This window comes from Apteryx mantelli, chromosome 4, assembly GCF_036417845.1.
Source record: "Apteryx mantelli isolate bAptMan1 chromosome 4, bAptMan1.hap1, whole genome shotgun sequence".
NCBI classification, from domain to species: domain Eukaryota; kingdom Metazoa; phylum Chordata; class Aves; order Apterygiformes; family Apterygidae; genus Apteryx; species Apteryx mantelli.
Window position 1 is genome coordinate 71803820 of NC_089981.1, and position 25676 is coordinate 71829495.

Genomic DNA, 25676 nt, shown 5'->3' on the forward strand with positions numbered 1-25676 from the left:
GTGTGTGTCTGTTTTATATCGGTTGAAAGAGAGACATCTCTTTTTTTGGCTACAACAACTGAATAGTTTGTAAGCAATCTATTACTAAGTGATAGATACTGTTGTTGATTGCAGTGGCCATTTGTCCCACTGAAGCTGGGATTAATGTTACACTTCATGAGGATCCTTATTTTAGGCAGCTGCTCTCAAGGACCCTGCACTTTGGTAGCAATAGTCTCCCCGATACGTTAGACCTCATATCTGCATCTGACAGACTTTCCTAATAGAACAGGAAAAAGGAAAATGCTCCCCACGTTAGAGAGTGCTGAGATAACCTGGAGTCGATCGGCCTTCCTCATCAGTCATTTCAAGGCCAGGTCAATGTAGCGTAGGATAACTTCCTGTTTGCACAACCCTTGCTCAGTATATACTTCGTTCGATCAGCCCCACAGGGAAAACATTCATGGAGGTAAATGTCTATGTTCTTATTAAAAATCAAGAGTAGCCCAAGCCTCAAGCTTCAGATTGTATTTGGATAGATCTCATCATTACACAGGAATGGCCCTAAATTATCCAGTGAGCCAGGTAATAAAGGCATGCTACTTAATTAGGATCCTTGCAGTTGTAGACTGATGCACAATAACTCTTGGTTGCTAGATGGATCTGGCCTATGTGAACTGCCACTTGTCTACAACCCAGTACAGCCCTAGTTTCCCTAGGTTGCTTGACAGGAATGTACCAGCAGGCTATGAATAGTTAAATTAAACTTTATTGTGTGAATGCATGGAGTTGAGGCATTACTGAATGTGAAAAGACGGAAGGTTTGTAGGGAAACCAGCTGTTGTAGTTGGAGGGAGAACTAGGTATGGTTTTGGGCATAACAACTCCTGTTCAGGAATGGAGAGAAAAAGAAGGATGGTTAATAATTTCTCAAAACTTCAGAGACATGGACTACCATAATGTAACTTACTGAAGCCTTGCGATCTCGTGTTTTGTGAACAAATGTGTTCATTAAATAAAATTTTAAAACAGTTACTGCAGTACTTAGAACAGAGGATGAATGTGTGTTGAGCTACTCACATCTAGTGGTTAATGATTAGAACCAAAAGAAATCTTAATATCTGAAAAATATATACTGTCCTTCAGAGAAGACAATACAGATGCAAGAATATTTTTCTGCTTTTCACAACTTGAATATAACTCCTTTGTAGGAGTATGTTGCTACAATATGTCTCCTGAAATAAAACAATATTTGTATAGTCAGACTTTGGTGTTACCAGTTGTGAGATAACTGAAAAGGAGGATGCAGTGTAGATCACAATTATAGAGAAACAAACTTCTTACCCAGTGGGTCAGCCTGAAAACAATGTTGGATTGCTATTAGGTGCCAAATTCTGCCAGCTCGCATTTTATTTAAGGATATTGCATATATTACAGAAAATATTTGGCCTCTCGCGGTAGCATACCCTGTAGATGAAATTCAGGCTTACTTAGTCAATAACTAAACTCAAATGAAGTTAAACGGGGTCGGGATTTCACCTCGTCGTTTGCCTCTATCGTTAGGAGATGGGTTCCATCTCCTGGAAACCACAGGTACTGCAAGCGCATTGTCAACCAGCTGCCCACGTTGTGTCAAAGCTAACCTCACGGGACACAAAGGTAAAAGGGAGGGAATATGCTTTGAAAAATATTTGCATTCTGAAGTGTGATACTAAAATGAAAGTCACACTGGAAAATAACATTTTTTCTTGCTTTCTTCACCTCACTTTAAAAAGCAGTACCACTGATGTAATATATGAAATGTTGGTAAGTTCCTTGAACGCACGTGACAAGGGAGAACTGAACAGCTGCAAGAGTTTACAGTTCTCAGCTGAAAAGTAAAGAGCCAAAGGGCTGTTAGAGGCATGCTTAGAAATACTGAATCATGACTTAATCTTTTAAAGTTCCCAACTCTAACTGCTCTCCTGGGCCACAGTCTTCAAGCGGTCTCTTCAAGAGTGCCACGTAGTGCCTGAATCCTGCTCCTCTGGAAGTCAAAGGTAAAAAACCCTACTGCCCTCAAGAGGCACCAGACCAAGCACAGCCCTGGAATACTGGCAAATTCGAGGAGGTCAGACAGACTGCCCTATGAATAAAACATACCCTTGCTATTAGACCCCAAATTCCAACACGTTTCCTTCCCTCAGTAATTCTGTGTCCTAGCTGTCATCCCCACCTATGCCTGTACTGCTTCCCTCCATGTTTTCTCCATACTGTGATTTAGCATTTATAGTATAAGCACTTTTTTATTTACCTTCTGTTTCACCAAAAACTTAACTTATAATACCTAACTTACATACTACAGGCTGAGACGTCATCTCTGGTAGTAGCTAGAGCTGCTGCCTTCACAGAAGAAGTAAAACAAATGCCTGTGAATATATTTGAGTAAGTTCAGATCCAGATATGTGCATGCAATTGTATTTGTAAACTACTACTTACAATAAAGAAATGAGGAAAATATTCTGTGCATTTGTATTATTTAATTTTAAAGTGATTTGTAACAACTTCTATTCATCTCTTGCCATTTGCACATAGTCAGCTTTTAACTAAAAACAAAATTATCAAAGAAGAAGCACCAGAGCAACATTTTAAAACAACAAGAGCACAAGCAACTAAAGACACCAAAATTATTAATGCCTCTGTTATTATTATGTGCATTTCTAAGCACTCTTCATGGCCACAAAGCACTCAGCTCTCAGCAATACAGACCACAGAAGGAAATTTCTAAGCTCAAGCATTTCCAAATGTTCCTTTAGGCTGACTGTAAATGGCATGATTCACCTCTCTCAAACTGTCCCCTAGCAACGATTACAACCATCAACAAAGCTCCACCATTCATGTGCTGTCTGAAGTGAAAGTTGCTGAGAGATGGGAATAACAGAATTTACAAGGTTACAATACAAGAGTTAAACTCATGGTAATCAGAAAAGGGCTTTTTCTCTTCCTTTGCTTGGGACTGTCATTAAGTAGCTTTCTTGTAAATATGACTCTACTGTTCATCAACCAACTTCTCAGCTACGATGCAGGTTTACTTTCAATGGACTCTGTAGCTGTAAACACTGGGTGCCAGAAAAAAAAGAGGCTGGTCAGAAGATAGCTTTGCTCCTTACAATATCTGATTCTGAAATGCTATTTTCAGTATTTTTCATTTTGTTTGGACAAAGGTGGTAAAGAAGATGTAAGAGAAATTCAAATGAAAATAAAAAGAAGCAGAGCAATATAGGTTATGAAAATGTATAGAAACATAAAAACATAGATATAGTTGCCTCTGTGCCTTAGATCAGTCTTAATCAGGAGTGAGGGATTAACTGATTCTCTGAAAAGGAATGTGATTGTGATTGGTATCTGGAAGAAAACATTCAGAGAGACTCCCAGAAAACTCAGCATTAACCCTTGATATAGGGCTGGATGTCAAGCAAATTCCCCCTTTATTTGGTGCTGAAACTTAGGCAAGCTGCATAGTCTTCTTACAAGATTAACATAATATAGAAGCTGAAATACTAGAAAAGACACTTTGGGAAGAATCTCTCATAAACATCTGAGTCCATAGAAAATAAATATAGAGACAAATATACAAGGCAACCTGTAAAAATAGTACCAAGCAAAAGATAAGGGGGAAGATGAAGGAACAATAGTGATTTATATCCCTTTGCAAGAACTTGAAAGCAACAAAGGAGTACTCACATCCAAGGCAAAGATAGGGGTGATGGCTTAACCTCCTTGACTTGAACTTTCAGAGAAGCAACAAATGCTACAGCAGCAGAGGAGCTCTTGTGAGCCAAAATGGTGATAGAAAGAGAAGCTGGTAGTGGTGAGCTAGTGTACCAGTGTGTGTGAACTAAACATCCAGCAAATTGTGAAAAGATGTGATTTGTGGCAGTAGCAGAGTGGGGGACATGTTTTGTATGTTTTAAAGGTACAACAGGTCCTCATCTTATTGAGAAGGTGATTACTGAAGAGGCAAGGACCAAATTAATGGCTTGGGGGTGTTCTTCAAAAGCTGGGCTTCTCATCAAAGCACAGAACAGAATCGAAGCAGTTGACTGGGTGTCATATCAGTCATTGCCAGAAAATGTCCTTATAAAAACAGAACACAATTTTGAAGATCCAGTGCTTTAAGGAAATGGTCGTTCTTCAGACTCTTCTTTTGGAATTTTACTTATTAAAGAAGATAACAATATCTGTATTGATAGCATTGATGTGGTCTAAGTAAAAATAACAGGCAAGAACAACGAGAGGTTTTATAAGCAGCTTTGGAAAGTACATAGATTAGCTGGCTAGAGTTGAACAAAAGTGTAAATTCTTGTATAAGGAGTAAACTACAGGAAAGAGACATTAACAAAGCCTAGGTAGGTAGGTACATGATACTAGGGCTAGGACCACCATCCCGGATATCTACCAAGCAGTGAACAATGTGGGGAAATTTATGTCTGCACTAGCTGGTCAAACAGCACCTTGAATTAAATTCTGTGTGGAAGAACCAGAGAGACATAGGAAGCAAGTTTTAAGAATTTGATAAACTAATAAAATCAAAGACCCCCATTTTGAAATGCTGTAGCAGAAGTCACAAAACCTAGCGTGTCCAATGATAATGCCAAAGAAGGGGTTATGGATAGCCCTTTTACAAGAATATGATAAACAGTGGTTTACGCATCATTTGCACTGACTTAATTTGCTTGAACACAGAAAGTGGCTTTGATTCTAGTTGAGGTGTAAAAGTTTATTATTATTTAAAGGAGGTTAGCGTGAACAGAAACTGACTTTAAATCATAAAAGCTTGACAAACACCATTTAGAAGTGAGATCATTTTTCAGTTTTGGATATGTGAAAGAATCATTACTTACATTATATCACCTGTATTTCACAGATGTTGTAGTCACTCTAAAACTCACTGTAGAGCATGTGTGTACTCCACTTTGGTGAGACTACTGTTCAAAAGCCATTATCTTCCTTGGCTATACATGCCTCGTGCTTGTCCTCATAGTCATATGCAAGTCCTGTAAGCAGGTTAACAGTCAGCCTCCCTCAGTTCCCTCACTGTTTCATGTTATGGTAGCTGAAGTGTCCAAAAAGCATAGACAGATCAGACAAGGTATTTGCAATCACTACAACTTCTCAAATATATTTTATATTTATGTACTATTCTTTTTCTTCAATTATTTCTTCAGCTAGCTGACACGCAGGGTGTGAAGATTTTCACCTCTGACAGATGTTCCAAAATTGACATCAGATCTAGCCAGTCTTCGCTAAGGATGGTATTTGACAAAGGTTTGTATGATACTGCAAGCTGCCAGACATTTTGGTGTTAGCACAACGCTAAAACAGCCATAGAGTATTGCTGTAGTAGAGGAAGACTTGCTGCTCAGAGGGAAGGGTGTACCAGTCAACTGGCAACTAAGAGGTGGGCTACATTGTGCTATCTTTCAAATGTCTGACTAATGGCTAAAATCCCTGCAAACCTCTGTAGAATTTCTGCCACTGTTCTGATGTCTATGATTAGAACCAAGAGATCTTGCAGTATTTAAAGAAGTTAGCAGCACATGGCATAGAGGCTAGATGACTGCCTTATGATACAAAGGTAACTTGTCTTTTGACAGAGATGTCTTTTGATGGTCAGTTACCTAACTAAACGGTTTCTGAAATTTCCTGAGATGCGAAACCAGCCAAAAACGATCTAAATAGTTTCATCCTTGATATGTTAAAAGGATGGGCCTACCTGACACTTAAATCCGTGGCAACTGATCCACGTAGGCCATGAGAGAGATAAACAGGCTGATGTTGTTTATCAAGTAGGTATTTTACAGTCAGGTGTATTTTAGAAGGAACTCATTGTTAGAAATACGAGTTTTCAGACACTGCCACCCTCCTGACATAGATGTGTTTTTTGGTGATGAGCGCTACTGCCTGAAAACAGCCATCCTCTGTGTACAGTGAAAGAACATCCGGAAATAATCCAGATTACTAGGAATTTCTTATATTAGTGTAAAGCGATGCTTCCTTGGGAGACCAGATACTTTGTATTTGCAGGCCATCCAGGAAACTTCTCTAACCTTAAGGAAAGCACTTGATATGACAGGCCTGGACAGAGGAAGAAACTGAAACAGAATACCTCTGTGGCTGACCATGAATAGGTCTAATCATCACTGTACAGAAAAAAAAACTAATAGAAGAACTAAACCTAGGTGGCATCTCCCCAGGAATATATACACCATAGCCATGTCTGCAAGCAATGGACTTTGCTAAGCAGCATCACATATTGGTATGCGTGACCACAAATCCCCAAAGTAGCAGTAATTATGGCAGGATGGCTTCCAACTATACCAAGAGCTCATTTCATTATCTAGAGGCAAGCCTGCAGGATATGCGTGTTGGCAGGGAAAATCCCGGGTTACACTAGTGAAGTTCAGTCTCTGATCTGGAATCATGGGGAACTTTCAAAATTCCACAAGAACCAAGGCACTGCGGACTCAGCATCAACCAGAGATCATCTGAACAGTTGTCAAAGTAAGTATCGACAGGAACATTTGTCCAAATTGAGCTAAAGGGCAACCATCATTTCTATTACAGTTAGTAGCCACTGCTAAAATCTTGGAGAAACAGCATGCCATTGAAAGACTGAACAGGGATACTGGGGTGAGGATTCCCTTCAACAGTGAACTGAAGGTATTTTTGAGCAGATATTTAATGACAATGTGGAAATAATGTCTGGAAGGTCAAGAAACGTAAATCTCACTCTCCCAAGTGGATTATGGTAGTATTGCTATCCTGAACTTAAAACTGAGTAAATTCATATACTCCCAAGTCTAGAAATAGTCGTTATCCTCTGTGGTATTAGGAAAAACTTGTTGTAAAACAAACAGCAGTTACGAATTCAGTTCCAGCATTTTGTAGTCAGCAAATAGGCAATCTCCTTCCAAACCATCTTGGGAACGATTCCTGCAAAGGGACAGGGTACGGTGGGCAAGAGGAGGCTAAACTGGGCAATACATCAGTGTTTCAGCCTATCTAGCGGTCTCTTGCCTGCAGTGGTCTGAGTATCAATGCTGGCTTGGAGTAAAACAGGCTTATACTGATTGGATGAATTGGTTAGGGAAAAGGAAAAGCACTGCTAAGGAGAAAATCTTTAACATTTTCAGAAATGGATGAAAAAGTGGGTACAGACAGAGGTGGGGCTAGGAAGTTAGATTTGTGGAAGCATTCATTATCCTGATGCTTGATTCTGAAAAAAAGGTAGAGCAGTAGCTGTGACTACTGATCTCACTTCCTCCTGAAATGTACACACAGAAGAACCTGGTAGGGACTGATGCAAAGACAGAGAAGGTCAGCATCCTCCCCAGTTAGGAAGCACATTTGTCCTCACATCTAAAGACATCTAGGCTGTCCATAAATGGCAGAGATGGCCACCACAGTGAGGATCCTCAGTATTTTTGTTTTCTGAACCAGGGAGTTTAGGAATGCTGAACGTGCTATAACCCTATTTATCAGGACGTGATCTTTCACAAATTTCTAGGGGAATTTCAAGAGATTGAGCAAAGCTCCTTACTAAACAGTGGAAGTCATCTATAATTTAGTAGCATGGTTTCATAGCAGGTAGCATACTACTAGCAGGTAGTATGGTTTCATCCTCAGATGTTTCCACTAGGGAACTGAAGGAGCTGGAAAACCTCATGGTAAGAAGATAATCATTGATTTAGATCAGAGTGAAAGGACAAAGCCTTTGAGGTCACAGAGCAGAAAATACCTTTTGTTCTGGCATCCCTGACAAAATCTAGGCTCAAAGCTAGGAAGTGTACATCACAGTAACTGGCATCAAGTCCTTCAACCACTGAAGGAATACAGGGACATGTACTGATGATTCAGGCACCTTCTGTGTCTTGCAATGAGAAGCTTTCCACCCATGGGGCTTAAGAGTACCTTAAAATATTCTCAACGCAGAAGAATTCCAAACAGGAAAGGCAAACCACGTAAAGAGAACAGGTCTGCTTCATCTTCAGCATAGGACAGCTAAGGAAAGATTGCAAGAACACTGCCAAGTATATCCCCAATGATGCATGAAGGAGGGTGAGGTGCAAACAACCCCTATAGGTACCCTCAGAGCAAGTCTCCAGGATCAAATACTGTGTCACAAGGGCATTTGCAATATAAATGTAATTGTGTATGTACTGGAAGAAAAGTTATTTTCCATTCTTTTATCATTCAGGAACACACACACACACACTTTCTCCAAAATATCAAATACACTTAACTTTCTAGGTATCCCACAAAAGACATTAGTTTCAGTTACTTCTGTTACTTCAGACAATACTCCTTGAATAACTGTTAAATATACCATTAAACCTTCCTCTGCATCTCATTTGTGTTCGGCCAAAATACCTAATGGTTTACCCTGTAAAATACTTGCAAAATAGCCTGTGAGATACTTTAGGGGTTTACCCTGTAAACTGTATTTATGGATACAGTTAAAATATGACTGAGCAATTAGGACTGAGTCATATTTAATACAATATATAAGCAGCTCTCTTGGGAACGTGGGCAAATTCTATTAAAACTAAGAATAAAAGAAAAATCATCCTAAAGAGAGATTTAGAACAGAACATTGTTTCTTAACATTACTTTTGACCACCTGTTAATTAATACTCACTGTTTTATATACCCATCACTTCTCACAATCCAACTATTTATTTTTTCTGAAAAGTATTTCGTTTTCAAGTCTTTCATGAATATCAAAGTGAAAATCACTGGGTGAGACCATACCAGCACCATCCCCAAATCACCTACTTCTTGACTACTCCAAACTGAATATAAATGTAGACATGTCTTGTCAGGCCACAAGTGTTAGCTTATGGGAAAGACAACTTACCGTCTAACTACAGGTTAGACATTAATAGATGTGCAGCTTAATATTTCATCAGTCCTTTAGAGCTTTACAAAAATTTGAAAATATTTCTACTCCCATTATTTAGACAAAATCCAATGGTTTAAGGATGATATTTCCTCTGTTAAATGCAATGATCCAAGATCCCTACAAACATTACAAAAGTACCTGAGAGCTTAAAATACTGAAGCATCAATCATCACCAGATGAAGCACTGAAAAGCTAAAGGAACACATTAAAAAAAATAAAATCAAAAAAGTTCCTTTTATGAACTACTGCTCAGAAGAACTTCATGTGATATAACTTAGAGGTCATGAAGAAAACTACAGGGACAAAATTTTAGGGCTTTATGCTCAAGTAAAGTCTGACAGATGGGAAGAATTTAAATTCAAGCTAATTAAAAAAAACTGCAAAATTATAGATTTCCCTATCATGACTACTGCTCTGACACCAGAGTGGCAAAAATCAAGTTTCAGGCAGGTCATTGAGACAGCATGGGGACACTTACACTGCAGCAGAAGATTGTATCTAGTCTTTCAGTGACCAGTTGCTCAACTCTAACATTTCTTGCCTAGAAATGTCCTGTCACAGACACTCCCAATACAGTACAAAAACTCAAAAAGTGATTTCAAATAAACTTTTTAAGGAGAGAATGGCTAATTATTTTTCCCTAATACGTTTTCTTATTTAATTATGGAATTATTAATATAAGTATTAATAAAGTTTGATCACAAAGGCTTTGACATTTGTAGTTAGCATAAAATCTGCCACGCAACACACAATCTTCAGAAACAGAATAATAGTCTGTGCTTGTGTGTGGACACCTATGACCCAGTCCTGGATTCTCACTTATCTAATTTCTACTGTTAAGTGGTGCAATCCTGCTTGTAACTACCGGTTGTTGCAACTTTGGTGGTTTGAATGTCCAAAAGGGAGTCAATTTTTGAAAATATATGTAAGAAGGGATCTCTTGTTTGCAAAGGAATTGAGGAAATTTCTATTCTTAGGAAGCACTGTCCTCCAAAGTCATCTGTAAAAGCAGTAAGGAAGCAGCATGTAACATTTAATTTTAATTAATAACTAATATTATTTAGATTTTGGAAAAAGTGGAAAGAATATAGTCATTGAGTTAGACCTAAAGTTTAATTGCTGTTTCTCAACCAAGTGTTAGAATAAATTTCGAAAGATGGTACCCTTGTAAAGAAGTTAGTCTGCAACCATCCTTGATTCACTGGTATTCCAAAGGGAATCAGAGTTTTAAAAAAATACCACTAATGCCGTTTTCCTTCAGCATTAATTACTCCTTTTTTATTTTTGTAAGTCAAATGAGTCAATATACTGGTATTCCTAAATCATCCATCTTGTATTTTGATGAGTTAGTCTACCATCATTGTTCTCAGTTGCGAAATTTCAAAGTCTCTTTGGAATACTTATTTCATATTTGCAGGTTTCATTTTTTTTTAATTCCATCCTATTTCCCTGAATTGTTTTTCAAGACAGTTGCTGTAAAATTTAATATAAAATATTTAGTCACAAAATAGTATTGCTTTTTATGCACATTGTGGCAAGATTATTTTTTTTCCAATAAAAACTATACCATCTTCCATAAAATCCTAAACATATTAGGAACTGTGATGCAAAACAAAATTACACAGGGTGAAACAGGTACCAGCACAACAGTGAGATTATATTACATCAAAAAATTTTAATGGTCCCAAATATATACTCAACAACTAAGCATACACTCGGGGGGGGGGGGGGAAAAAATTATGACACAAAAGTGACCACATCTAGAATTCCACTCAATCTTTAATCAAGAAGGGACAGACAAATCCCCCACCTCCAAAAAAAAAAAAAATCTGCAGTTTAAAGGGCAAAGGGAACAGATTAAAAAAAAAAAGAGGAAACTTTATATTCAGCCCTCCCCCACAGAGGTTTTTAAAACCTGTTGTAGCTTGACTAAAATGTTCAGAATGTACGATTTCAAAGGCAGGTCTCTTTTATACAAAGAAACTGCTGGCATTCTTAACTAGTGAAGAATTATGGCAAAAAACGCCTTTTCTTCAGAAGTCTCATACATGGTCCAAGAAAGCATATTCCGATTGTAGCAACTGACCAGCCAATCCAGAGTTCCACTAACAAAACTCCTGCCCTGTTGGCTTTTTCTTTTTCCATTTCCTTCCCTGAGAAAAGGGCAACATGTGGTCCAAGCTGGAGAGCTCAAAGGCGTAAGTCTTTCCCCTAAATGAAGTATTTCCCCTTCTTCTGCTCCTTTGAATTGGCACTTGATTGGCAGAAATCCATTTGTATATGTTGATCTGTGTCACACACAGTAATTCACAAAAGATTGCTGCTTTGTTGTGGTTTTGTTTTTTGGACAAAATATTCTTCCCCCAACTAGTAATGTTCTTCAGCAGTTGCCATTATGATGATTCAAGCTTTGCTTTCTTTGACAAAGGTAAAGTTTCCTCCTTATCTTCATCTTCATCATCCTCTTCATCATCATCAGGATAATCTACAAGCCCCACAAGGCCTCCCTACAAAGACAGACAGACACAATTACTATAATTAAGAAAATGTATTGCACATTGCTTTTTCCAAGGTATTGGAAAATGTTGTTTGCACAGCATACTGCCATAAGGATATTGTTATATGAAGTTTTGAAAAAAAATGAAAATGAAAAAATCCTTCAGTATGAGTAAAAATGACATTGCCTGAAAAATATTTAAAGGAATAAATCCAAAATGGAGCTTTACCTATCCAACAGACCTACTAGAGACAATATTTCCAGTTGAAATTAAAAGAAAATCAAAAAACTACCTAGTTTTGCTAAGTGTCACTGCAGCTCTATCTGTACAAAGATATAAATTTCCTTCACCCAGCACAGATGACTGCGGCAAAGAGGGATCTGGCAGCACTTCAGAAACAGATATGGAACATCCTTCCAATTGAATTTTCAATTAGCATACTTTTATAACACAGTCTCTCATCAAAAAACTTAAGTTTAAATGTTCAGTAATTTAAGTAATTCATGACTGAGGTGTAAGGGTTACAAAATTTAAATGATTTGGCAAATCAAAAATAAAAGAATCTCTAGTAATATTAAAACTCCCCTGTATTGCCAACAACAACAAAATTTAAGATTAGGCAGCTCTAGACCCATGAGGAAGTGGTGTAATTTTCAAAGCTTCCTCTAACTACAGTACATTGCAATTTGTGAAACTTAACCAGCATTTGACTACAATGGCCGTTGCTGATACTTGACTCAAGGACAGTATCACTTATGTAGGTATCTAATGAGAGACATTAAAATAGAAAATTTCAGCCAACTGTATACTGAGATGCAATTCTAAACAATTACATACATTGTGTATAGTCACACACAGCATAACACTGGGTATATTACATATAAAATAATGTGATCAAATAATTACTGAAAAACCCAATTTCAACACTATTTTTAGTTTGTGAATGCTGCATGTTTTATAAACCCTGGATATGTTAACACTGAAAGAAAGCAGCTTATGCCTGAATCCATTAATTGTTTTTCAGTGCACTGCACATTAAGTGTTACTCGAATATTTTTCTTATAAAACCAAATACTTGAAAATTTGAAGCTAACACTGTACGCAATATGCTCCGTATGTAAAGATTCCACTTCAGATTCAGGGAATTATACTGTCTGAGAGAGGAAAGTCTCCAGTCTGAATACAGAATAGACTTACCTAAATTCTGAGCCAACTGTATGGCTTTTAGCACTTAACTACTATATTTTTTTCATAGATGAAAAATCTGCTTCCCCTTCCTCCACACAAGAATTTAGAGGAAGTATCACTTAAAATCTCCTGTCAACCAAGGTCTCCTCATCCAGGTGCTCTCAACAGACGGTAACGCCAACAACAAACCCTTAAACCATGTGTGACTATCAGAGAAAAAGACCTAAAATTACATTTGCCTTGGCTAGAAGTTAGGTCAACAAGCAGTAAGGTGGCATTAAAAAATAAAGATGAATCAGAGTTATTTCAAGGTTCCAAAAGAATACCTGAGAGCTGAGATACAAACCTGACGCTTCCGAAATAAAAACACTCACTACAAAAGCAGATTCTCATTATCCGAACTGTGCTGTACTGACACTACAGTACCTGCCCCCACTGCTGTGAAGACACCACTCTATTGAGAGTAAACCCTGATATGGTTCAGATAAAGTTGTAGCCAAAAATCTGGTTAAATACATTTTAGGATGCTGCTGAATTTTAAAATGCTGGGTTAGGATATTCAGTGCAACTAATACTGACTCTTTCGAATGTGCTTTTTTATTCTACATCAATGTGTTCCAACCAAAAAATGTGTTATTTCAAAAGGCTAACCCCCCCCCCAAAAAACAAACAAAAAACTGAGATATTATAAATTGCTTATGTTATTGCTTTCAGCAACCATAATACAACTCCACAATACAACTTATTTCTTGCACATGCATCAGTTATATAAATCTGAACAATGTTAAAAATGGTAACAGTAAAAACTGTCTGTGGGGGTGGGGGGACCTGGTGGAGTCTGGTAAAATTCAGCAACGTTTCTACAAAATTTCTGCCTGCCAAACATCCCTATGCAACTTAACAAAAGTAAAGTGCTGTCTGGATTTCATAGTAAGAATCTTTGCAAATGGTAGCTAGTACACATTAGTTGAATGTTTCGTGCTTTTTAAACAATTATTTAAGAGTTTGGGCATAAGAAGAACCTATATTTTTCGGCTATTCATATAAATGTCGATCGCCTTAAAAATTCTAAAGACCAAACAGAAAGTATGCACAAATATAATAAACAGTGAATTACAGCTTAACACATCAGAATTCATGCAAATTTGAAATGCTAAAGCAAAATGCCAAACTGTAACAATAAAGCCACCCTATGTCTGTTCAAAATTACCTTTGTTGTAATAGCTGCCATCTGAGATGTGCTTTTAGAAACAGATCCCGGAGACCCAGGTGATCCTGGGGATCCGGGAGACCCTGGAGATCCGGGCAAATTACTTGCAGATGACTGGCTGGTAAGGTTGGATTTTGTACCACTGGAAAAGGAAAGCTTGAAACTTGGGCTCTGACGACCTGAAAGATTAGTTTTCAGAAGAACTTCCTTTTCTTCACTCTCTTTTACTGCGGGGGCAAAAAGCAAAAAACAAAGCAACATTAGTGAGCAAAATATTTAATTACAAATCATTTTGCTGTGTGGGAAAATGCTTAATACTTTACTTACAACTTGATAAAGCGAGTAGTCATAGAATTTTTTTCATACTACCATACCACTCTATCAATGGTATGACCTGAACATTTATACATAAAATAATGAATTATAAACCCCAATAAAACTTGACTGCCAGCTAAGATTGTCATTTAAATGCTTTAAGAAATAAACATTATTTTGTTCCACTGTGTTGTCCACAGAAACTGTCCACAGTTTCAATATCTAAGAATTTAAATACCAATACAAGCAAATCCTTAATTCAGTAAGACTAAAAAGTACAAGCTGTGTCTTCTGCATAAGCCACATGGCATTCTTTTTCTCATCACTTACGTTTTTTCCTCTCCATGAATTTACTGATAGGGTCCATAATATCTTCATCATTTTTAGTTTTGTCAGAAGGGGGCACCACTGCCTCTCCATCTTCCATATCATCTTCATCAGTATTAAACCACATTTCCTCCTCATCCTCCAGGGTTCTAGCGTCCCTTCGGTATCGGTGGTTTCTCAAAATGGAGCGCATACTGAAAACAAGAGATTTAAAAACTTTTGATCCAACAACTCCCTCATGTTAATAACATTCCTACTTGACATTTACGCTGACCCATTAGAGATACAAATATTGTAAAACAATAAAAGTATCAGCATCTTTAATATAGTAAATCATTATGAAATGTGCATCTTTACATTTTCAATGCAAATGACTAACAACTTTTTTCTTTTTAAAGCACTTTTTTAAAGTGTCTCTGCAGAAGCACATTCATACTATTATATCTGTCCAAAAGTTTTGTACATTACTAACAGCAGTATTAAATGTCACTTTCATAAATGTCACTTAGGTGTTTCTTTCAGGCGTGGTACAGTAGTTTGCACAGGTAAATAAAAAGTTGTAAAAAAAAAAAAGTTCAGAAACTACAAATTTAGTTTTCTAATTATATTTCATAAGTCATCAGTATTTGGGGTCCAATGTGTTTAAAAAACAAGAAAATCTAACTTACACAGGACTCTCGTTTAAAATTGATATGTTAAAAATACAGCTATCTCTTCCTCCCACATCCACCAGTTACAATTTTTGCTCAATTTTGGGGGAATTTTTTGGATCATTTTCATTTGGATCATGACCAAAAAAGTCAGATTTTTTTAGAATGGTATTTTTCATTCTTCTGGACCCTGGACAGCAAGTGCTACTTCTTGTTCCCATAAGATCTCTTTATTATTACTTTTGGTCTATCTCAGCTCTAGCTTCCTTTCTCCTCAGAGAAGCAGCATCATGATCTGGGAAGAGAGGGACAGTGATGTGCAAGCTGGAGAAACAGGAGAGCAGAAGTGGAAGGGGAGCTGAAAAAACTGTTTTGATTGCTAAATGTTGATTCGAACAATTTTGAATAAAGACATGAAAACCCTTGATAAATTCTTTGTAACATTTCTTCAAAATTTACTGGAAATAGTGTAAATCTCAAATTCAATGTTTTTCATAAAGCCCCTGTTATTGGAACAAAGATACTAATATGACAATCTGAGTTCATTCTATTTAAGGAAAGGGTCTTGCACTACTGACTGCAGAAAAAAAGCCAGAAGGTAAAAATTAAGAAACTGCAAGGTAAAAAATAATGCTAAACATATTTTTTAAAATAAATCTAACTCTGAATAATTTGGTTGCCAGTACCATCATCTGGATCTATATAGCCCACATCATTTCAAATTGGATTTAAACTGAAGTTCTGCTAACAGTGCAAAACTACTAATTAAGCAGCATTCTTCTGAATACTCTTTTGGCCCATGTCATCAAAATTGTTGGCCTCTTTCCTGACTGAAGTATTCTTCATTAAAACATGTGAACAGATTCTTGTTATTTTTACATTTTTCTTATTTCTGTTTCTTCGCTTAGGACCCAGACTGTGACATGGCTTGCACAGCCACTTTGTAACATGTAGGAAGAAGAAAAAAAAGCTAGACCAGATATAAACCTCTTGAAACTATTATTTTTTTCATACACTCAGTTGGTAAAACTATACACAATCACTTAACTTATACCAAGAAAAGACCCTAACGTTTTACTTATACTAGACTGAAATTACTCAAGAAAGTCGCTGGACATTCTAACACATGCACTAATATCGGAATCATAGGGCTTGAATTTCACAGCTGTTTCAGTGATAAGCTTAGCTGACACAAGCCAAAATAGTAACATCTAACCTGTAACACATCAGTATTCAAAACTGCAGATCTGGCACATACTCTTAGAAGTGGTTCAATACTTTAAACCAAATTTATGATTATACTCTCATTTTAATTCTGTAGATCTCATTTTTAAATATTGCTTAATAAAACCTGTGGCATGAAATATAATAACCTAGAAGTTTGAAATTGCATCGTGTCCTAGCATGGCTAATCAGAATTATTTTTTTTAATGTGTTTGCAATGCAATTCAAAATAACAGAATAAGATTAGATCATGTTAACAATTATGAGGAATAATACATTTACTCACATAAGTAGTCCATTTTGTTTGAATGGAGTTACGCACAAAGTAAAACCATTTGCCAAAAATAAATACAGTTATACAGTCCTAAACTTTTTACTTTTTTACACCCTACCTTTTTAGCTTTGGGTAACTGCATACTGTGGAAGGGAACTTTTGCTCTGGCACAACAGAAGGAATGATTTAAGTGTGATAGCACGTTATGTTATACTCTGTCAGAAAGTGTAACAGCGACAAAAAAGTATCACTGAAAATTTCTTTGCGAATTCTATTTCTCAGTGACTTTAAGTAGAGGTTATCTAAATATCTGCATGTCTACTTCTATAACTAACTAAGATGAAAAGAAACTTGGCACGTGAATTTTTGAAAGAAAAATCCACACAAAAATTCATGAAAGAACAATCTTTCAAATCAAATGGTGGGAATCTGATATTTAGCAAATGACCTTCAGATACTGATAGGCTTCCAGCCTCATTACAACAGTGCACGTAAGTTTAGGATACTGTAACTTGGCATTATTACTGGAGAAGCGGGGAGGGGAGGAACAACATTCTTCAATGACTGTTAGCTGAAAGCTGATCAAGAGTTTGAAGCAACAAATCACACTATTAATCAAACTAATTCAACAATGCCTGACATGCAAGCAGAGTCAGCATTATTTACACTTCCCGTGATCACACAAAAATCCACCAATACTCCCAAAATAGAATTTCAGCACTGAAATACTAATCAGAGCATATAAGTGCATTTTACCTGTCAAGTTTTGGATTATCCTGTCTTTCCCTTTGTTGCTCAAATCGTAGTTTCAGTCCTTTGAATGTCTGCACATAATCTACATCTTCCAGTGCTTTCCAGTAATTTTCAATTACATGAGCAGTTAATGATTTTATATCTTCCTATAGGAAGAAACAACCATAAAGTGATTTATTTTAGTTCAAATGAATTTATTTGTTAATACAATATAAGAAGTTATATCACGCCGTAACTGAAATGATGGATTATTTTTAAAATGTTCCAAAGGTAATTATCTCAAGCAAAAATTACTATTATACATACAGGAGTAGGTAAAAATCCAGAGCTTCAAATACATGATTAGAGAAACAGGCATAACAGTAGTAATTTTCTAGTCATATATCCTTCAACATATATAAATAAAATCAAAAATGCCAATAGAAAATGATACAAAAAACGATTCTAGAAGGTATTTCCCACTGTAGATCATAAATATTTTTATCTTGATAGATTTGTTTTTGTATGTTGTAATAGGTAAATTAAAAAACATGTTTAGGAGACACACTTAGCATTCGCATTCTTTTCTCATTGCACATACGAATATGAATGATATTCTTATGAACGAAGAAACAATCATTCAATATATTATGTTAGGATGAGAACAGGAAAGGTACTTTTCATCAGAAATGAATATTAAGTTTTTCCATTGTGACCATGCAGGTCACACACAGTCAAGGCCCTTTCCAAAAAGCTCCCAACTCTTTTGCTGTTTGAGCGGAGTGTTGTGGCTGCCCAAAGCCACTGCTGGACAGCTGAGAGCAGCACAGGTCTGCGGCCAGGGGCAAGAGAGCTGCTCTTGCCCGGGGTTCGGCTTCCTCAGCACGGCACAGTTGCCGGAGCGCCCTGGAGACTACAGCCGGGAATTGCCCTCTACTAGGGACAAGCAAAGCAACATGAATCAATGTACTGATTGTTTTCTTTTTTGGTTGCTTGCTCAAAGGTCACCTCTTACGAATGATAATACATCACTAACAATAAAAGGACAGATTTTTTTAATTTGCTCTCCTTAAAAATAACCACGGAGGAAATAAAAATTGACAAAAATTATTTACAGATACACAAAAGTATTCTGGAAATGCAGTCTGGGTATGTAAGTGAAAAAGAGGATGAGAAAATAAAACATGACATTTTCACATTAAAACAAAATGTAGAATCAGTTCCCTATCCCTCAGATTACTGAAAGATCATGGCACAAAAGTCACGGCCACCTATATGGACTGACTTTTTTTCTTTTTTTTTAGCTTCAAAACCTTTTCTCACCAACTCTTCCAGTATGATCAGTTTATCTCAGTCTTGATTTACCTCGGGAGCCCCAGCTTGAAGAGGAAGGAGGTCCTCAGCATGGAAGACTTCAATAGGTGAAAAAGCCTTATTTTTCCCCATCCACTTACTCCTCCACAACCTGCCCACACTCTAGCACCCTAGCTTGGCCCCCTCCGTATCACATTTACGGTCTGTACAGCATCTTGTCAGGACCTAGATGAAGATGACAGTGAGGAACCAGCACTGTATAGACAGCCAAGCCTTATTTTAAAAGGCTCCCCATGGAGGGAATTTTGTAGTACTTCATTAATATGATCAGAAAAGATGGATCTCTCTCCTGTATGTTTCCATATTCTGTAGAATTGAAGTCATTACAGGACAAAACTAAATTTGAAGATTTTGTAGCAGTAGTTTCAAATGACATTCCTATCTTAACAGGACCATCCAATCTGCATTATGAAACCTGATTAGGACTGCTTTTCAAATCTGGGTACTCTGAGTACACATGCAACACTGAGTATCAACTGAATTTAATTTTCAAATCATGGTATAGTTTGAACATAAGAAAGAAGTAACCGTGGTACAAAATCAACTTCATTTAAATACGGATATTGTAAGATCACATCTTCATTATAGCTTAATTTAGGACACAAACCAAAATAAAAGTCTGTTTGAACTACAAGTTTAAACAATACGCTAATTATCTTTAGCATATAACAGCACTCACCACTCTGATAAATTCAAACATCTCTATTATGGCAGAGTTCATCAGATTATAACGGGAACCATTATTTAGAAATGCTTTGACCACCGGTTCAAACAAAAAACTTTTCATTATGTAACGGTTGTAGAATTCATCCTTTAGCCCAATAATCTTTCTCTTGAAACGAAGGGCACCTGAAACAGAAATGGTTTTAAAAGCTATGCTTTTTAAATGTAAAAGAAAAAAAACTCAGAAATGACTCAGTATTATTTAGGAAAATTTGCAATCTCAGTTTTTACAGAAAACTACATAATTAGGAATAGGTAATATGTTCAGATATTCTCTGCTTCAAAAATATCTAGACTATACTGCTAAAGTTTAATTATCCATTTTATCATAAATCCTCCATCACAATTCTGCAAGACAGACAACCTCTGATCACTAAAGAAGTAACATACTATTGTTTAACTATATTACTACTAACACAGAGGTGTGTTACTTGTTTTTTTATTTTTGAAAAGATCTATGATAAAGGAAGACTTTTCCTCAGTGGGAGACCTGGGAAATTTGCTTATTCGAGTGTGTTTGATTACATTTAATTAAGTCCTGCTTGATTAGGATGCAAACTATCTCATTTTAAAAATGGCAAACGGCATTTTCTTCATAAACACAGTAAAGCAAAGACTTGATTTTCATCCTTTATAAAGCTCTTTCTGATACTCTTGAGCACACCCACGTTTGTGAATGTCCATGCACATACAGAAGGCAGAGTATCCTCTCTCAAGGTAAGTACATTTCGGTTAGCAGCTAGTGTATACATGAAACGTGATTATTGAAGGGCTCCAAACCCAAAATCTCAGGTGACTCAGTAACAAATTAAAAAAGGTATCTCTTACTGTATGGTACTTCTCAGACAACTTTAAGCTTTGTTTTATTCTATGCGCAGAAGTGGATCTTGGGAAATCTATATTTAGAAAAATGGTTTGCAAGGGCTTTAAGTTTTTAAGAATAAAGCAATGTTAATTTTTACTTGAAATTTGCAACTGACATTTACCTGCAGATTTAAGTCACACTGCTTTGCTAATACTGTCCTGATAATGGTAAAGAAACTATCAGAGTTTGAAGAGCAGTACACTGAACATCTCTGCTATGTTTAATGTAGTTAGCTAACTGCATCTCTAATTAAACACCTCTGACAATTTCTACTCAAAAAAACATCAAAAACTTATGAGGGTTCTCTTAGGATATTCAATATTGAGATATCATCTTTTCAATTCACCTCTATACTACAAAAAAAACCTTACGCATTTAGAAAAGCCATTTGTAAATCCAAAATTATTTGCTAATTCTAACTGACATCTATAAAATGGTATGAAAAACACAAGATACAGTATAATGGTAGAATTTCTGTAATTAGTCAAAATTTGTCATGATTTGTGAACAGTTTTCTTCCAGTAGAATAAAGATACATAATAATTCATTTTCACAAAATACCAGTTTAGTCTTTAGCTTTCAAACTTACACAATGCCAGGAAAGCATGCTTTGAGGCCATGAGAACGAGTACCCTTCGCAGGATATCTTTGTTAATAATGTAGTTCTTTATATGATAAGTATGATGCTCTACACAGAAAGTCAGCAATTCCAGTATTAATGCCAAGAGCTGGGCTGTCTGAAAATCATCTGTAATAAAAACAAAACCAAAACAATTAAACATATTTTAGAATATGATCTTCAGAAACTAACTTCAAATATGCAAGTGCAGTCTGGTAAACACTTTCAAGTTCTTGTGCATTCCCACAGCTAGTTTAGGAAATATGCTGGAAGGTTAATGTTTAAAATAGAAATCAGATAAGCCTGTTAGGGACTGGATGTTTTCTATTCATACAGATATGACAACACTCTTAAAAAATAGAAACAGTTATACATGAAAAATGTTTTGTCTTTGTTAAATCGGTGTCTAAATGTTCAGAAAGTAAAGTGCTTACACTAACACAAACTGTCAAGGCTTGCTTGACCAAATCTTATTCTGATGCCTGCCTGTCTGTACGTATCACAAAATATGGCCCGATACACAGTATCCTGACTATGTTTGCATCAGTAATATTACCCATTACGCCTTTTAACAAAAGTACTGTGCAAGAAACCAAAAGGTTCAGGTTCTTTTAATAATTCTGGGATATAATTATATCAATACATATAAAAAAGCCACTCTAGCCCTCCTTTTAAGTAGGGAGAGAAAAGAAAAATTAAAAATAGGTTAGATTCAACCTTTTTAAAAATCCTTTGACAGTTATTCCATTTTAAGTATTGATATTCAACAGTGTCTGATGCGTCCAACATCCAGAGCAGTATTACCTTTGCTAGGCTTGTCCTCTGTAGTATTGGCCAATAATGGGGCTGTGAGAACATGCATACAATGTTTATAGAAGAAACCCAAGAACTCTGTCTTTTCTGTTTTCTGAAGAATTAAAAAGAAGCTTAATATTAATATTATATATGTAACATACATCATCAAGCACTCCAGAAATCCAACTGTAATTCCATTTGAAGGTATTTACTTACGTTGGCAGTGGCAAGCATATTTTCTGGATCAACCAAAGTACGAAGCAAACCCATGAGTAGCACTGCCCCTCCAAGTTCTGGATCTGTGTCACAAATCATGTGTTCTATAATGAGGTTAATGAGTAGTATATCCTAACAGGAAAAAGAAAAGAAGCAAAAATCAATTCTAATGGCACCCCCTTGCCCAAAATCTGAAAATCTCTTCTAAAAGGGATGTTGCCTGGTCAAAAATGGTACTATATCAAAATAAACAAAAACAAAAACCCTAACAGAAACAAATTAATTTTGCATGCCAATGACAAATTCTGCAGCTAGTTGTTCAACAGTAAGGAAGCAAGCAGTCACCAAGAATCTTTCAAAGCAACTAAAAACAATTCTTAAATTAAGAAACTTTAGACTTCAGTCTGAACCAAAAATCAAAAATATACATTGTACAAAGGGAGAGGCTTAACAGTCTCATAATTGACCTAGTTTGTGGAAATCTTTTCATAGTACAGAAGTTTTAATCTGCATCCTCCTTTAGAATACGTACCAACATCATATTTCTGCAAACACACAACAGCAAAAGTTACAGGCCTGAATAATGCAACTGGACTCAAGGAGGTTATCCTCACTAAGAATTACTCCAGCCACGTATTTGTAGAAAACAAGAATAACATGTAAAAATAGAGATTCCTAAATGCAAATAATATTCTCTACACTGAACTTGCTCAGTTACACTGTCCCCCGTAAAAGAGAGGGGTCATCTGACGCAGGTGGGGGGGACCAAGAGCCATATCCCCCGTACCAGCTGCATGTGCAGCAGGCAGTGCCCCAGCTGCCCCTTCCTTCCACTTCCAGCACGGAAGTAGCAGCACCAGCAGCTTCCTGGCCTCTGCCATACTTTTGGCAGATACAAGAGAAAAAATAACTCTCACTCCTCTACAGAAAAGGCATCTCAACTTTTTTTTTTTCCCTACCAACTACTACTTGGAAATACCTTTCTTAGTACTAGCGGTATATGTACTTTCTCGTAATCCTTACCTTACTGCTAGTGTTTTTTTTTTATTAATCAGTTATAGAGGATCTCTGGGAAATGTAAAACTTTTGTCAACGAGTCAGAGAGACCCAGTTCTTCAAAAACTTCAGACACTTCTTCAGACACGTTCGCTATCACTTTCTACATACGTGATAGCAAACAGAACACAGTAGGTTCAGTAAATTAAAAACACATGTCCATGCTAAGATCAAGATTAAAATTTATATTTTGTATATCATGTTTCAAGGAGGCCATCATTGAAAACCTTTTGTTTTGGTTTCTTACAACTAAAAAGTAGATGTGGGCTTCTAAAATGGATCTAAACATTTGCTATTTTTACGGTTGTTAAATATATACATTTTCCTACTAAGATATTAATATATTAGAACAAACAAAACAAAGCTATTCTGAAAACTACCTAAAATACCCATGGACTTATGAAGTAGAATGCTTTTTAATGTCAGTGCATTTTTAAAAAATGCATGTTTGTAGAAATAAAGGTGAAAGACATAAAAACCAAATAAAATTATATATTTTTTGAAAAAACAGAGTATGGTTCACTTTTAAATCAAAATTGCTCTTTTTATCCTCTTATAATTTTATTCCAGCTTGAATTATAATTCTGCTTCCAGAAAACTGCAGTTGTGAACATGGTTATATTCATATTTTTTACTCTTGTAAGATTAAGGTCAGTCTTATTTCAGCTATCACATGACAAAACTGTTTTGTCAATATTATTTATTGTAGCAGCAAATACTAAAAATACTCCCAAATAATATATCTTAAAAATCTAAAAAGACCCTTCCAATATAAAACTTCAAATACAGCACAGGAAAATAAGATTTATCTACCACTAACAAAATTGTAAATATGAAATAGTAACTGAAAAAAACAACAATACATACTTTATCTGGAGACCTTCTACTTACATCATCATTCTGCTGCGCTTCCTGCATGACAAACTCTCGTACCATGGATGGGTTGTATTCAACCAAATATGAGAATATGTCAGTGGCTGCACTTCGTACTTGTGCATCATCCATACCCTAGAAAAGTCAAGTAAAATCATTTATGTTTCCTTAAAATGAAAGTCTTAAAAAGGAATGAAAAACAGAACTCCCATACCTTTGAATTCCTATTTACAAGTCACACCTAAATATTACTAAAACTGAATTCTAAAACTGAATTGACTCTAACTTGTTTTTTGTATATTTGGAAGCTGTTGGGTAAAATAAATTTTATAGTTTCCCTGTCCTTTGGTCTGTTTCCTTATTTTCTTACTCAATTGTACACCAAGGAGTACATAAATATGGGAAATCTTAAGTTAAGACAAGACAAATGAAGTAAATACTTCTGAAAACCAAGTGACTGAAGTTTGGCTTGCTTACTTTTTAAACAATTCTCTAGAGAGAAATAAAATTGCTACCACAAACAAAAGTGAGCTGACTTACCAATATGACTTCTAGTGCCGGCAGGATGCCCATATTTGACAAAGTTTTGAAAAATGCATCTCTGTTTTGAGGTTGCAATGTTTGAGAGAATGCACAAAACTCTTTAAGAAAATTTACCTGAAATACAAGATTAACATATTCGTTAGTGATGAAAAAAAGGATGCAAGTATCACTTGTAACTGTCCCTTTCATGTATATTTTATAGATTTCTTACCAATTCCTGTCTTTTCTCCTCATCTGTGGCTTCATCTGTTAGTTGTGCAAACAAGTCTGTCAGAAATTTTTCATCTTCCTACAAAGGCAAAACAATACCATTTGTTTATTTGATAATACCAAAAGGCATCCAAGTACAATATAAAGTTCTTCTAAGCCATGTCTCCTGCAATTAAGAGAGAAAATGCTGTTGTGTACTGCATTTAATCATAAGAGCATCAGCTGTCTAATTCCATTTTCAAGCAAATTAATACAAATCTTGTTTTGGAGCTTTTATTATGATCAGCTCATTTCCCCCCTCCCCACTCAAGTTTCGTTCTCAGTTATGACGTATCTTGTATTATCTTTTGTTTGTCCTCTTTCTATTGCCATCCTCACCTTTTTGCCTATGCCTTCTTCTTTAGCTCCCTTCCCCCTTATTACATGTCCTTCCCCCTAAATCACACTACAATACCTTTGCTTCAAACATTTCTGTATTTTGAAAAGCATGTTCTCCCAACTCAGCCCTATCCACGTGTACTCATCTTTGTAACACTATGAGAGCTTCGCAACAGAAGGAAAAACACAAGCTAGGAAGGGAGTAATGAGGTGAGATTCCATCTCCCCCCTGTTGCGAAAGGGGGGCCCTGGAAACCAAATTAAAATAACTGCTCCTACTAACTACAGTGTTCATTGAGCGTTCTGGCTGGCAGCAATTAAAAACCATTTAGTTATTTTTCATGCTGCTGTAGCTTAGCAAAACTACAAACAGCGGCCAAAACATTACAGATACATATCTTCAGGCTTGAACAAAAAACAACACTTAACCTCCCCTAATCTTTACTATCCTAACGGCTAGAAGATTAAGAAACAGAAGCAAACTCTTCCCCATCCTCTCCCAAATATTATATAGCACTTGCTTTAAAAAGATACTTGTATGCCAAAGATGAACAGATTTTTCAAAAAGGTGCCAGAATGTTAAGCTGCAATGGATTTCTAGTGAAGTCAGTAACACCGCAAGCAACATCCCCCCATCCAAAAACCACAGTGCTAAAAACCCAAGTTGCCTTGCTTATGTCTAC

The 25676-nt window shown here is 36.3% G+C and overlaps 1 protein-coding gene across 1 annotated transcript in view; it reads right to left on the minus strand.

The window, feature by feature from the left end:
- Positions 1 to 10578: 10578 nt before the first annotated feature.
- The window catches only part of PPP4R3A (protein phosphatase 4 regulatory subunit 3A), a 44572-nt gene continuing 29474 nt past the window's right edge, over positions 10579 to 25676 (minus strand). The window contains exons 5-15 of the mRNA XM_013940670.2: positions 24617 to 24694; positions 24403 to 24519; positions 23881 to 23997; positions 21934 to 22065; positions 21727 to 21829; positions 20893 to 21051; positions 19395 to 19564; positions 17366 to 17508; positions 14465 to 14655; positions 13820 to 14046; positions 10579 to 11430 (exon numbers count right to left, since the gene is read on the minus strand). Coding sequence (XP_013796124.1) covers positions 11317 to 11430; positions 13820 to 14046; positions 14465 to 14655; positions 17366 to 17508; positions 19395 to 19564; positions 20893 to 21051; positions 21727 to 21829; positions 21934 to 22065; positions 23881 to 23997; positions 24403 to 24519; positions 24617 to 24694 — 1551 coding nt within the window. The 3' untranslated portion in view covers positions 10579 to 11316. The remainder of the gene's footprint in view (positions 11431 to 13819; positions 14047 to 14464; positions 14656 to 17365; positions 17509 to 19394; positions 19565 to 20892; positions 21052 to 21726; positions 21830 to 21933; positions 22066 to 23880; positions 23998 to 24402; positions 24520 to 24616; positions 24695 to 25676) is intronic.